This window comes from Uranotaenia lowii, chromosome 1 (assembly GCF_029784155.1).
Source record: "Uranotaenia lowii strain MFRU-FL chromosome 1, ASM2978415v1, whole genome shotgun sequence".
NCBI lineage: Eukaryota > Metazoa > Arthropoda > Insecta > Diptera > Culicidae > Uranotaenia > Uranotaenia lowii.
In genome coordinates, this window is record NC_073691.1 from 64,927,404 (window position 1) to 64,943,124 (window position 15,721).

General features: G+C 35.6%; 1 protein-coding gene across 7 annotated transcripts in view; it reads right to left on the minus strand.

Annotated features, from left to right (window-relative positions):
- Positions 1–5,544: 5,544 nt before the first annotated feature.
- LOC129740497 (proton channel OtopLc) overlaps positions 5,545–15,721 on the minus strand; it is a 207,865-nt gene continuing 197,688 nt past the window's right edge. For all 7 annotated transcript variants that reach the window (XM_055732187.1, XM_055732188.1, XM_055732186.1 and 4 more), the window contains 5 exons: positions 7,996–8,156; positions 7,068–7,936; positions 6,716–7,000; positions 6,309–6,657; positions 5,545–6,238 (listed from right to left, as the gene is read on the minus strand). In XM_055732187.1, the coding sequence (XP_055588162.1) occupies positions 6,098–6,238; positions 6,309–6,657; positions 6,716–7,000; positions 7,068–7,936; positions 7,996–8,156 (1,805 nt within the window). In that variant the 3' untranslated portion in view covers positions 5,545–6,097. The remainder of the gene's footprint in view (positions 6,239–6,308; positions 6,658–6,715; positions 7,001–7,067; positions 7,937–7,995; positions 8,157–15,721) is intronic.

Here is a 15,721-nt window from a genome sequence, read left to right on the forward strand (position 1 = left end):
ATCTCTCTGGTCTCGAAATTATCGTTTGCGGGCTTTACGAACAATGTTACCACTTTTTCGAATTTCAGAGTTCCACCAAGGTTGATTATAAAACTTTTGTCAGCGCATTGTCAGCAGTTCATGTTCATCAACAGTTCAATAACATTTAACAGCAAGCTGTCATTCATTCATACTCCCTACACTGCCGTTGGACGCATAATTGTCACATGTGACATTTCGACGTTTTTCACTTTTTGAAGCCAATCGTCATAATTTGATACGTATTATTGAAATTCTTTGTCGAAACATAAAGTTTATTCTAGAAATTTCAAGAAAAATTCAAAGTCAATTTGTCACACTGGGACAAATGGACGCATAACTGTCACACTGAGACGATTGGACGCATATTTGTCACACTCAAGAAATGAACGTGTTATAACTTCGGAACGTCTAAACAGAATTTCACCAAACTTGGCATACGAGTCCTTGATAGTCGGGAAGGGATCGCGGAGATATGAAGAGGGAGAGGGTCACTGTTATCGCGACATCCCAGCATGTGCAAGAAAAACTCTGCAAACTGCTTCGGGTTCGTTGCTGGCGCTTGGAATAGTGCATGTAAACATACCCGCTTCATCGCATTAGTCAAATTATTACTCTTCCAGCGCCGTGTAACTGTAATCCACAATTATCCAGGATGGCCATATGTCGGTGGTTTTAGCAGACCATTTTTTTTGTTTTGCTTTGAGTTTCAGATTTTGGCGCACTTCACAAAATGCCGGAGATGTCTGTTTTGAATGTTTACAAATTATTCCGCCAGAGTCACTACATCCGGAACTTGCCCCAGGACCGTATTCACTTAAAACGGATTGATTGTCCTCTTCTGGTATCGCTTCTTTCTCGGTTGCGACATTTTCAACACGGCAGCTTACAATTAGTTGAAGAAATGTTGCTTCCTGTTAAGTAAGTGAGCTGCCGCAAATTGCTCCTCCGACCCGTTTTATTGATCGAACCCGTTAAAGACTTCATGTTTGTCACCAGATAATGTTCGCTTTTAAATAATTCGTGGTGTGACAAATATGCGTCCATTTTTCGACTATTCATAGAATTTCGCGGCATAAATGTCACACAAGGATTTTCATTGAAAAAACAGTTCATTTTCGAAAAATTTGATCGAGGCTCATATGATAGGAGTATACTTTAGAGATCTACGGCATTGGAGTCAACAAAAATTGCGAAATTGTGCGATAACAGCGAAGTGTTTTTGTGAAACTTTGATTGCGTTTTTCTCGCTTTGCCTTTTTGTAACATGTGACAATTATGCTTCCAACGGCAGTACAGTTCGGTCTGGTTGAATCCCGACCAACTTACGCTGGGCAAAAGGGTCACTACTGCCTTGATATGCTGAAGTGACGTACACCCATTTTTTGACGATTTTTACTTTGATTCTATTATGAGCTTTTTAAGGAGCTCTTTAATCTTTTTAATTTTTAGCCAAATGCCAAATAGGTGTGTAACTAACGATGTTTTTCCAAATGAACGATTGGTCCTGTTGTTAGAACATATGGATAATAGTGCATATCAATGCCAATGTCAACAATCAATTCATTTGGCATCACTGCTGGTTGTCTAACGAAGTATTGCATGACTACTTTTCAAGCAATACTTCGCTAGGCACCAGCAGTGATGTCAATTGAATTGAATGTTTTCCAATGCTGAAAGACATAACCCTATTCAACAACTAATAACTTTTTTACCTTAAAAGATACGAAATAACGGTTTCAGACAAAGTAGTTCAGATCAAAATTTACTTTAAAAAATTTATGCATTGGCACTTAAACCTTTAGCAGACTCGGTTCCACAAAAGAATAAAAAGGTAGATTTTTTAGTACAAAATACTCAATATTTCTATACAAACCTTAAATTTAAAATTTATTCATGTAATGGTTACTTTAAAATTTTGGAAATCATAGATGAATTTTAAACCAAAAAAAAAAAACTTTTTGGACCCCAGGATTTGAAAAATTCAAAAATGACCCCAAATCGACTCAGTCTTTTGATCAGTCATGCTGTTCCACATGGTATAATTTAATTTTTCGTTGAAATTGGCGAGTGGATTTTGCTTCACGAAAATGTCTTCTTTAGCAGATATCTCTTCCGAAAAGCATTCCGATCGATTGTTTGGACAGTGATATCGTTTCAAAAATCTAACCAAATTGTTCTGTTCACTTTTTCTTCTTCTTTATTTGGTTTAATGACTTTCGCATGCCTCATCATGCCGATTTATCCTCAGAATTAATTATTCTTTTTGTACAATTAAATTGAGTCATTTCATCGAAAAGTATGTTTGCTGTTGTTGTTGTTGTTATGGTTTGTGAATGTGTGGGTGTCTGTTGTGGGTGTATGTGTCAATCGATTATCAGCCTTTCTGAAAATCATCGACCGTTTAGAAGTTCAATACAAATATTTATTTTTTGTTTACTTGTTTCATTTCACTGCTGTGTGTAAATCTTTGACTATTTGGTTTCTTCTTTCATTGCTAACATTTTAAATTTCTTCTGTCACTGCAACTGTTTTCGAGTGTGTTTGAGTATGGTCGCCGGTGATTCGATCGGTGTTGGATTCTATGTAATTTCAATCGTCTTAAAAACTGTTTCCCCATTTCTGGATCGATACACCAAATGAGTCACTCTCAATTCAACTTCTGGAAATAAGTACAATAAAAAAACCGGGGGAAAACCTTTCGACTAAACATAGTGCCTTCTAGTTTGTTTTGTTTTTGTTATGTTTCAAGGGTAAAGGTACACAATCAATTGTTATGCATTATTATTTTGCCGTATTATTCGTTACTTCTTTTTTGTTTTGTTTTGCTCTGTTCGGTTTAATCGTGTTGAACCAATGGAACGGATTGAAGATCGGAGTGTTAGGTTTCTTAATTAGTTAGAACGCATATTGACGCAAGTTAGGGTTGATGTTGTTGTTAGAGTAGTTGTTCCGCTGATTCGTTCACCCTCAACCAGTCGGGTGATGAGCGTGTTAATTTTTTTTTTGGTTTTGTATATAAAAATAGATTTTACAAAAAAACGAGTAGAAAACAGATTATAGTGACGCTTTTTCGTTTTTCATTCTCTCAATAAACTTCAAACATTGTTTTACATATTGTTGGTGATCTTTTCGAATCATTCCACAGCGTTCACTTTAGTAGTGGTAAACTTTTTCTCTTAGATTTGACGATTAAACACTTGTGTTGGTATTTGTTTTTTTTTTACTTTCTTGGATACGTAATATAATTGTTTACAGTTGGATTCCATTGGGGTTCGAGTTTCTAAATTTCGTTACTTTCATTAGGGATTAAATTTTGATTGTTTCAATTTGGTTTGTTACTTCGTTAGTTTCGAATATAAATGTTTAAAAACGGAAAAATAGAAGAAGAAATCGACAACAGTCTTCGATTCTTGGTTCATGTTTACGTCGGACATTTTAGGTGCTGAGGGGTTCGTCAATGTTCCATTTCACTGTCAAGTAAAGTACGAGACATTGGTCATTTCTCTTTCACTAGCAGGACTAGTGTGTTTTGACAATACTTCTTCAAATTGTTGAGCGTGTTTGTGTACATGTTTGTGGTGTGGGCGTGAGAGTAAAAATTCGGCAGTGTATCAAACGTGTTACAATATGATGTCCCCTCCTGCTTCTATCAATCCGTTTTCATGTGACGTCACTTATTGTTGATCTTTTTTGCTCGCACTGGGATGGCTCTACAGTTATTACTATAATTTGCGAATGTTTATGTTTTTTTTTCTCGTCTGTATGCTTCTCTTCCCTCTTGAAAGATTTTCGCTACATTGAGAAGATGTTCATTGCCTTAAGCTCTCCTAAGTCGGCTTACATCCGGCTACAGATATTTTTGTTTGCCCATTTCAGAGCGTTTGCTACACACCAAATAGTTTTTGCTCCAATTCGCCTAAATATTTCGTTCGCACTGGAGAAGAATCGTCAATCGTTACATGTTGGGTTCAAAATGTTGAAAGTACTAGTTTATTGAGCGCATGGAATGGTGATGGTTTTAGGTTTATCTAGTTCGTTCGACAGATGTTCATGATTTGGCCGCTTTCTATTATCGTATCTAAAAAATTGATTTTATAAAGTATAGGAATTGGCAATAGAATTTTTTACTTTTTTTTCGTTTTGATTCCATTTCAGTTGTTCTTGATAAGTCTTAGGTTCATTTCTAGAATCTATTTCTATCAGCAGAATGATTCAGTTGTTAAAAATGGGTAAACTTGAAATCACAATGACAACTCAGAGATATTTTAGTGAATAAACGAACCAAATTTTATAAAAAGAATTTCAGATTCAGAATCAAATAATAAATAATAACGAAGAAAGAACATAAGTTTTCACAACTAAGAAATGATTAATCTTCGCTTTGTAAAATCTCAGCTTAATTGCACTGAAAATAAAGTATGTAGTAATTATTGGATAAAATTTCTTCAATTTAAAACAAAAATATTTATCTAGATCCGATTCACGGCTTCCAGCTTTTGAAAGTTTCGATAGACGCGTTTCAAAATGTTTCGTTATCTTAACTTGAACAATTTAGAAAACTGGCAACGGGTCACCGATTCTACTGCTTACTTTATATGCGTATCTTTTTTTGATGTTAATTTTGCGATAGTTTTTTTTTAAATTTAATAATGTACTCTCAACCGTTTGATTTCCTTTTGTAAATATGGTGGGCGAAATTTGCTTATTGGTTTATATTTTTTGTGTTTCTCTTTTCTTGTGTTCCGTTTTAAAAAAGTAGTTCTCGCTAGATGTTCCCCTGCTGCTAAACTAGATTGCGCACTCTTTGCTTCCAACCATCTATCGTTGCATTTTGTATTACTTTCCTTGCTTGTTCTTTTTATTCAATTTTTATCTTACTGTTTTGTGATTTATCTCGTCTCTCTATCAATTAATTGGGGAGGATGAAAAGATCCACGGCTACGACTTCGGTGAATCTGGGGGATATTCATTTCGTTTGACAATTTGGTTTAGTTTATGGGATTTTTTGAATAACTTTCATCTGTGTTTTTTTTTCTTTTTGAATGGCTTAAATATGAGACATAGTTCTAATCTAACAACTACACATGGAGTTAAACAAGATCCTTCTCCCTTATAAAACTTGATAAGATCAGTTGTTGCTGTTTGCCTGTCTATCGGAGAAAAATGTGTCAAGGGAGATCAAACACTTCCAATAGATACTCTCGTTTTTCAGCTTTTTCTGGTTTTCTTTTAGTTTTCTTATGAGCGAAATTTTTTTTTCTGTTTTTTATGTATGCTTTATGTTTTGAGTAAAATTTTCAAATTTTATAACTACCAATATACGATTCTTTCTAAAGGTTTACTTTATTAAATGGTATGTTTACGATACACTATTACAACATGGGAAAAAGTATGATGCTTGTCGTTTGTGTGTGTTTGTTTACTATGTTTACTGCTGAGATTTTAAAACGATTCTTCAAACTGCTCTGATTACAATAACAAACTAAGCAACTTACTGGCGACAGTTTTGTTTTTGTTTGTATAAAAAACAACTTAAGATTACCACTGCTTCCGGTAATATTTGCTCGCGCTCTCTCGTTTTCTAGAAAAAGGACTGCAATCTAGCGGAAACGTCAAACAACGAAACCAAAAGCAAACTACTCAAAACTAGCCTCAAGTTGCCGCTGCACAAACTCAATCGAACACAAACAAACCTACATAAATAAATACATTTACATAAATACACAGAACACTACGAGCCCATGGCTACTGCGTTCTTTCTCTAAAAATCCGAACAACAATGGCCGCCGGATCGTCAAAATTTTAACACACACGCGCATACTACAGCAGAAACTGACAGCAGCGTCTCTTGTTTCATAGGATGTTGGAATGCGTTTCCGGCAAACGGGTTTGCGTTGCCAAATCTAGTGCTTTCGGTTTTTCGTGTATTTTAGGATGTGTGTGTGTGTGCATTACAAGTGCCTTTGCGGATGCACTCTGACTATGGTCGTGTGGTTAAGATGAATCGAGTATGAATCAAGTCTGTGCGTATTCTTGGTCTCTTTTACGCCTCGGTTGTTGTTGGTACGCTCCAAATTTACTCCAGGCGGGCTTTGTAAGTGGTCTTCCAGACTTCAGCTAGAGTAACGGCGCTGTGGAAACGGTGGAAGATACACAAAGGTAGTGTGACGCGTTGAATCAAGGACCAGGCGATAAATCCGTAGAAGTCCAATTGAACCTTAAGAGTTAAAAAAAGATCAATTTAGTACACAGTTAATTAAACGATTAAACTGTCAGGGTGTATTTACGGGATTAGCAAAGACTTTCTGGGCCTCGAAAGTGTAGATGGCGAACATGGAAACGTTGCAAATGAGCAGGAATGTAACGATCTGACGGCCTGGTTTGCTGCGGTCATGCTCCGGTAGATGGACCCGACGACGAGAGACGTCAGCGATGAACAGTAGCTGCAGGACGACCTGTAGCACAGCAACAACTCCAGTGACCATAACCAGAAGATTTGGTTCGCTTTCCATAGCATTCAACGAGCCGGCAATAACGCTGAAGGTCGAGTAGATGAACAAACCAAAAGCCGAAACGCGCAGCAGGATGTCGTTCAGATTGCTCTGCTCTTCGCACCGGAACTTCAAATTTTGAACGCTGAAACAAACAAAATCCATTAAAACCATTTTTAAATAAAAAACGAACCTCAACCCACCGAATGAATCCAATGATAATAGCCAAGATCGAGAGAGCCATCAAGATGCTATGCGAAGCATCAGCTAGATAGATAGCCAGCAAAGACAACTGCGGGTGTCTAACCAGTACGAAGAACAGAATCAGACAAATCAAGGAGCCAACAAGCAGCAACAAGCCGAAGAACAGTCCCTTGGAAGCTCCAACGCAATCAACACGACCGGTACGCGCTCTTTGTGCCATGGCTACGGCCCGACGTGACAGCATAACCTCCAAACGGTGCTCCAAATCTTCTTCGTTAGTGAACCTGAAACACAATAAAAATGTCATACCACTAGAGAATTGTAATCCAAGACTAGCGCCAGACTACTCACTTAGGGTATCGTCCAATATGCTTCCACATGACGTAGATAACAGCGGCACCAATCAGCGAGTATTCGATGATAAACGGATACAAGTAGGGAGCCGAGTCCTGCACGATAGTTCCCATGATGTTGACGCGACCACAGCTGACCGCGGTTCCATTGCTGGAAATAGCCGTTGATGTAGCAATGAAGGCCTGCGGGAACAACGATTCCAGCGATTCGTATGTGTGTTCCAGGCTGTTGTTACGTTGCAGATAATCAACATGATCGGCAAACTGATCCACGAAAGATCCCTCATGGGTAGTCGTCGAAGGTGCAGCCGTGCTAGATGTCGAGAGCAAATCGAAGTCGGAGTTCTGCGTAGTTGACGTCGTGGTAGAAGTGGAAGTACTTTCCGTCACCACAACATCTCGAATACGGTCGAACAAATTGGCGGCAGCGTTCTTAATTGTGCTTGCGGTAGTGGTTTGCGCGGCTGTAGTTGTGCTCGGTGTAGTTGTCGAAGTGCTAGTCGAGGTGGTGGTTGTGGCACGAATCGTAGTTACTGCTTCGGTAACGGTTTGTACCATCTTCGATAGGACACTGCTTTCCTGGGACAGATCTTCGTGGGCGTTCATGTTTACGCTAATCGGTTCCCATTCGGTATCTTCACGTGGTCCTAGTTCGGTGCCCATCACCATACCGGCATTACGGAGCGAATGCTGTCGGATATTCTCCAGAATGGCGCTGTCTTCGGGTTCCGGTCCGCGACGCTGATGGTAGGCAGTAATCTCCTTCAACGACTCCAGCACCAAGGTACGGATCCAAACGCAAACATTGGTGGCCACAATGTGCATCAAACCAAAGCGAGCCAGCACTTTGAAACGATGGATATTCAGCTGCAGAAAAAATCAAAGATGCATTACACTGAAAAAGAACATTAAAAGATTCATCGTACCCTAGCGTTCATGAAGATGAAGTACATCTGCATAAAGGTGAAGATCATCTGCAGCAGAGGGTTCACGCCACGAAGAATCTGATGGCAGGGCGAGGTGAATGGAATCTCGAAAAATGAGCCAAACTCCAAACCGGTGTAGATCATTGTACCCAAACCGAAAGCTGTTGAATGGAGAAATTGAAGAAACTTGTTTTAAACATGTATTATTGACATAAGCTTTTGGGTCGAATAACATCGAACGCTTTTGAAGCGTCATATCAGGACAACTGTTATCATGGACCAGTAACCTCTCAGTTGAGGAAACATAACGTGAGTTTTTTTTTATTAAAGTCCAGAGGTGTATAACTAACAATTATTAAACCAGTGTTGATAAACTCCATCAACATCGGGCCGTAATCATTTTTCCCTTCGGCACATGGCAATGTAGACGATAGAATTGGGCATAACTTTAAGAAGCACATCGTTTCACTTGGTAATACCAGAAGGACAACATAGAGCTTCAATGATATCTACCGTTTGATTACTGTGTGAAACGTTCCTGTTCGACTAACTTGTCCCGAACACCGATATAAGTTTATCAAATGGCTAACTCTTGAGCAACAGAGAACTCTTCTTCAAACGTCTCCTCATATTCAATCAGCTTTAACTTTTATTAGACTTAAATAAAGCATAAGTAATCAGTGCAAATTTACTTTGAAGAGAATTTGCATCTGATTTTAAGATATTCTCATTTTCATACTTTTCTCCACCCGATCGACAGCGCAAGCTTTATTTCTACTTTTATAACATAAACGGAGATGATTGTTTTTTTTCTTTTCAAACATCTAAACATAGTGAAAATTTATTAACTCTAGATTTGAACCACTGTGAACTACACGGTTGGAATGTTAAATATGGATGAACATAGTATTCAAATGGTTGAATTTAGCAACATTAGTTATCCTTGAATATCAGAATTTCATTTCCGTGATCAGATTTCGTGAAACATTTAGATTATGGAAGTGAAATCCATTCTAGAAGCTCGATCAAATTGAAAATTTACATTAAAAACAAATTAGATCGGCCATATAAAGTTTATATTCTCACATAAAGTAATGCATAGACATCTTGTGTGTTCGAAAGATGCAGTTTAGCCCTCATTTATGTGATTTTAAGAATTTAATCGGATCATGCAGAGAAGTATATCCTTAAAAATAAGTAGAAACAGAATTTTATTCTGAAATGTACACTATTCTGCTTATTGAAACATCGATTTTCTTTGTAAATTACAAAATCAGGCAAAATCAGGGTTGTTTCCAAAAATTCGGAATACACGGAGGCTTATCAGTTTATCACCAAAGGCCAACACCATTTTTTTTAAATTCTTGCTAAGTATTCCAGTAGCCGCTGCCCGCTGCATAGAGGATAGCCTTCAAGTCTTCTAAGCAAACGTTCATGGGATCGAGTCCCGGACACGGCATATATAGTACACTTTCAGTGGGTTGATGGTGTTAGCACTCGTAAGATGCTAACAATCATTTCCTCGAAAATGTACGACTTAGTATTAAATTAATGGATAATTGGATACTCTTCTAGGAAACATCAAGTTGCATGGGGATCTAATATTTGTTTGTGTTTGTTTTCAAAAGAAATTATTTTCTTTTTTTAAAACCTCGATTAAAAAATATCCGTATGATAAGTGTATGTATTCGAAAAGTTGATCTTAGACGTACTATTTCACTGAGCAAACAACTCGATTTGTTTACATTCGGCGACGCATTCACCATTTTAAAAACTCGATACCGAAGTGATAACTCTCATGTTTATAGCAATACTTTCAAATGCAATTAACCGATGCAAGTTGAATAAAACTTAAACTCCATCTAGCTGAAAACTTTTACGTGCTCCACAACGTTGATGAACATCTGTAGTCTTGCTATTATTTTTATTTTTTTTTTTAATATGCGGGGTTTGACCAAAAGTTTTGTTCACCTCTGTTGGGCAAATACAACTCAAAAAAATCATTAAAAAATCAACAGTACATCAATTTTGATTAAAACATGTTGAATACGATGCAGAAGATGTTGTTTACAAAAGCTGAAGAGATGAGCTTGATAGGTGAAAAGCGTTAAAAGTTATCTCGTAAATTGCTATGGACTGCTGGTGTCTTCACTTACCCTGCTTTATGGGGTTAGTGGGGAGGTAGATTTTTCATTCATTTTTCAGGAAAATTTCAACAAACTTGTGTTTTCTTGGTTGAATACGTTACTCTATTGTTCAAAAAGTCCTAATTTTGAAAAAGGTTCATGGTACTATTATTAATTTATGTTGCAACACACTAGAATGATTTTATTGAAAATATACTTATTCCAGAACACCAAATACTTTTATCAATTTTTTATCATCCAAATGCTAAATATAGCTAAATTGTATAGGATGACAGAAAGAAAATTGTAATAAAGTACACCGAGCCAAGTGTAAATAGTTTTTACCATAGTTCAATTTTCACATGTTACAGAAAAATATGTATGTATATTTATAAAAATTATCAATTATCGTTCGTTGCATCACTAAAATAGTTCTCGACAAATTCCCGTTTAAAGAGAAAAAAAATGTTGGTAAAAAGCAACGGTACTCTTGTGAAAAAATTTCTAAGTTTACACTTGCCCCGTTTATAGGAGAAGTACAAACGCAATGCTTTCTCCAAACAGGAGTAACGGACCTATTTTTAACCGCTTTGGAAAGTGGCTATGTTATTTTCTGAATTGAAAAAGTATATGTTACAATTACCGTTCACCGTGTTACCGTTCATTACAAAGATCAAGGCTTTTTTATCAAAACATATCGTAGTTTGTTGCAATTTAACAAAATTTATGCCTAAAAACTCGTTTCTTCGATCATACTCTGGTCGGTATTTTGGACCACCAGGGTTCTATTTTGGACCACTCTCTGGACCTTTTTTTACCACCTTTAAACTAAATAAGTTTGTTGTCCTAAATCTGTATATATGTATATATGTAATGAGAAACCCCCCTGGGGCAGTATAAACACCATTAATCGGGGCACGATGAGCGTTTTTGCCGTACAATCTAGCAGCGAATTCAACTGAATTGTAGAGCTACAGCTTGACTTGTTTCATCAGTGGACTTGAGTTTGATTATTGGTCGAGCTAATTTTTTTTTTCATTTACCATTCATGATCGATGCATTTTGCACTGAACGGTGAGTCGTAGATCCATCAAATAAAGCAATACCAAAATAATGTATGTTTCTATTTGTAGAATACAAACAATTAGGTAACACACATTTATACTTTATGTTTCTAGTGCTTTTTTTTTGACAGATGATGCTACTAGCCGTATAAAAATATATTGACAGTTCTACACGAACACCACCTTAGCAGGAGGCCTCAGCCCTAACCTCAAACCAAAGGAGAACAGAATCAGTTTTTGAGAAGGGCGCACGATAAACGCGATTTTCCGGTAATAAATTGACAAATTCGCCCTGTGGAAAAGCGATACACAGATGTTCGTGTTTTGATTATTTTGGGTGTTCAGGGGATCCAAGTGGAAAATGATTATTTTTTTTTAATTGCATTGTTATTGAAAAACCTTTTCATGAATACTGAGAATTTGCAACATTTCTGTAGATTTCTTTTCGAATGTGAAATTAAACGAATCATTTATCTGAACGAAATAACAACTTACTGTATCGCACACTTAAATGATGTAGCGAATTATGTGGAAATGTTTAAAATAATCTGAGCATGTAGGTGATTACTTGTTTGTAACAGTGAATGATTTTGTAGTCGTTTAGAAGTTAGAAACAACTCTTTTTTAATCTACCGAGCATTACATGAAAATATATTTCAGATGTTTCGAATTCACCTTGAATATTCATTAGAAAAAGCTGGCTTATTTTCATCCATTTAGGGACGCCCCGTAATGAATTTAAACGTTTAGCTGTTGATAGTTAAAAAATTCAATCAATTCAGAAATATTGTAATTAGTTTGAACAAGCAAATACAGATTTCAGTAACGCACCTAGCATCATTGGTGAGGCCGCCAGCAAATCAAAATTTGAGGTTATGGCTGAGGCCAATTTTTCGCCAATACTATCGTCCGTATATACCCTCAAAATGCAACATTCAAAACAATTAATCATGAAAGGTAATAAAAAAAATTGCCTCGTCCAACTTATTTTCCTGTGCTCAAAAATTATAACATTTTTTTCACCACTTGAGAACAAATATGGTTTTTTATATATTTCTGTTAACATGGTAAGGAAATTTTTTTGCTCATAAATTGATACTTCTGGAAGTACGAAACTAATCCTGGAAGAATTTTTTTAAAGGAAATACGTACTTTTCTAGGAAAGAGCAGTGCTTACTACGCCCGGGGTGCTCGTTATGCCCTTATCTCCCCTACACTTGATTGTTGAATATTTCCTACTAAAACTTTTTTTTTCTTAAACTTCTTATGCTTTGAAACAATAATTTTCGAAGAGATTAGACTAAAAATAGAAAAATTTCTCTGTTTTAATAATAATGTTTTGAAAATACCAACAACAAACTGCAATCTCGACGTAATTTTTTCTGCAGTGTTAAATACTGGCCAGTTAACTTATCTTGAGCATCAATTTTAAGAACGCAATCTCCTTCAGGCAACCCAATGATAAGTTAAAAAGTCTGACATCATGAACTCCGTGACCTAAATTGATGCATTTTGATTTCCAAAACCTTAAAAAATCACAAAAGTTCAGTTTTATACTTGAAACAACTTTTGTTCTACGAAAACAAATTACCATCAGAGTAGATTTTTTAACAGTTTTTTTTTCAAAAATTTCACAACCACAGGGACTGAAAAATTTTATGTTTAGTACTTTTTCACTTACATTTTTTACACATTTCAACAATTTTTTCGTAAGTTTTGAGACATAATAAGACTGTAGTTGAACATATTTTTTGTTAAAATTGTTCTACTATTAACTGGGATATTTCAACTTTGACAAATATTGAACTCATTACATATTTGCAGATTTGCCGATAACCAAGAATATTTATTTCTCGAAATCCAACCCTGAATGGTTGGAACTTTTAGATCAAACTGTCAATAATTTTTCATGAAGCATAAAAATAACGATTTAATAAAAAAAAGGTGCATTTCAACCTTTTTAGTTTAGTTTAGTTCAGTTTCTTTATTCAGTTTTATGTACATAACATTTACATTTTTGATTTTATACTCAACTGGTTACACTGTTTTAGGAGTATATCCTATGTTAGCTAAACCCAAAAAAAATCTATCCTAAACTAAAACGTATTTTTATAATGATTCCAGAATTAAATAACTATAAAACAAAATATTTACACAAGCAAAACAAATTTTAATATAATATTTATCAAAAGTTCTTCTTGATAATTGAATTTCAGACTAAGCAAAACTATAACGTTAAAATACCTGTAGTGTTGATAATAAATGTTTGAATATCTTTGTTTGCTTTTTTAACTGAACATTATTATTGAAATGTACACATCTTTCCTCAAATAAATTAAAAAACTTAACACCACGAAATGAAAGAGAGCGTTCCCCAATTGTTGATACGATAGTTGGCCGACCAAGTAAGTTTCTAATGCGTGTGAGTTTGAATTTAGTATAAACCAACTATAATTTTTTTTATAAATACGATAAAGAATATGCATTGGCCGCACATTGTAAGTGCAGATATATGGAAATGAGTTTAAATAACATTCTATACGATATAATCTGTAAAATAAAATACGACTTCTGGCTGTCTGGGATGTCAGTAACGAATGAAAAAGTGAATGATAAATTGTTATTAATTCATTAAATAGTTGGTACTCTTCTTCTAATTTTGCATACAATGCCCGTAATTTTTTTTAAATTTTCATGTTTTTAAGCTTCTTTAAGCTGTAGCTTTTGGCAGCTGCTTATAAAACAGTTGCCAATAATGTGGATTGTTAGATTAACGTTATTTAAAGCACAAAAAGTTTGTTAAAACAATGATTGGCTTTATTTTATGCCGATTGAAGTGAACCCCGTCTAATGACGGGGTTGGGCTTGAGCGATTTGATTTAATAAAATAATGTTAAAATTCAAATCTTTATTTTTAATAAGCGTTTGAAATCGCGTGCACAATTCTTTTAATATCGCCGTACAACGTCTTAATACGTTCATGAACAATTAACAGCAAGTATACCTAATACCCAGGTTATGTCGAGTGATCCAAATCCAGTCCCTAAGGAATTATAAGTAGGGTCTATTTTCGACATTTACTTAAAATTGCTAACAAACAAGTTTTTTTTGGTTCTCCGAGCTTGAAAAATAGTTTTCAAGTGTTTTTTTATAGCTGTGAACATGTTGGTAGTTGTTAAATTCATCACAGCTATGCAGAAAGCTCTTTGGAAGTTCACTCCAATAATGGCACATCCTCCTGAAATGGGCTTGATGCGGCCCAACTAGGGAAATTCAAAATTTTATTTTCAATTTTATCGACTTTATCATCTTATTGAAATAGAATGTCAGATATAATAAGAATCATAAGAAGAAGATTTTACTATACTTGTTAAAAAATTACATGACTAAAATTATTTATGAGGGAAATATTGAAAAAAAGCTGAAAAGTGGTCCAAAATATGCACCCGATCCATGGGGCTTGTGATACAGCTCAGTTTACAAGTCAGTTGCTCCCTGAGCCGATGTCCGTGAGTTCGAACACAAGAGTAAATAACCAACACAGTTGTACCGGATAAGTTTTTCAATGACTCTCCGCCACTGCATCGTTGATATCAGTCGCGAATGACATGAAGATGTTAAAACGTCTATAATTGAAACAAAAAATAGTACCCGGTTCAAAATAAGTCCGTTACCCTAATTCACAGATGCGTCAGTGTATCGGTCCTAGAACGAATTTAATGCATGTTCCGGTATGTTTTATCAACTTGTATCGATATATTTGCTGTTTTTTTTGCAATATTAATTACTTTTTGGGACTCCATTTTTGCTGACTGTTGTTTAAAGCAAAATATCTTAATTAACCAAGGAATTACAGAGTTTCTAAAATACGCTTCAGATAAAACCCTTCTCAGATACCCCTTCTGACCATTCTAATATAATGCTAAACCATTTTTGAGATGAATTTTTTGAAATGTCTGATATTACTTGGCTTAAAGGTGCGGTTGCACTTGCCCCGCAGTGTGGGTTGACGGGAGTGAATATTACTTTCACAACTTTCATGGTGTAATGAAAATTTATCATGAATTTTCTGCTTTAACTTGAATATCAGTCCCAAACACTCACCTTTCGACGAAAATTTGGTTTTTATTGCCCTTTTATGTAGACAAAATATTCAAAACAAAAACACACTGTTCATGTCTAGTCCGTACTTGAATTCGTGTGTTATCAAACAGTGCAGTGTTTTAAGTGAAAAATTTAAAGAAAGTTTGGTGTATCTTTGTCAGACTGTTTGTTTGGGCATAAACAACAATTTCTGGAAGAAGAAATGTTTTTTGTTTATTTTTCTTTGTAACAGAGAAAAGTGACATGTTAGCACTTGCCCCGGTGTACCTTTATATGTAAACATCAAGTGTGTATGAAGCCGTCCCCACTTACCCCTGCTAGGGTATGGAGAAAAAATTTAAGTAGTTTGTAAATAATCTCTTTTTTCTCCATTTTTACCTTAGAGTTTGTCGTCATGAGCCAGCTGGTTTATGTGCAATTGAGATCGAAAAA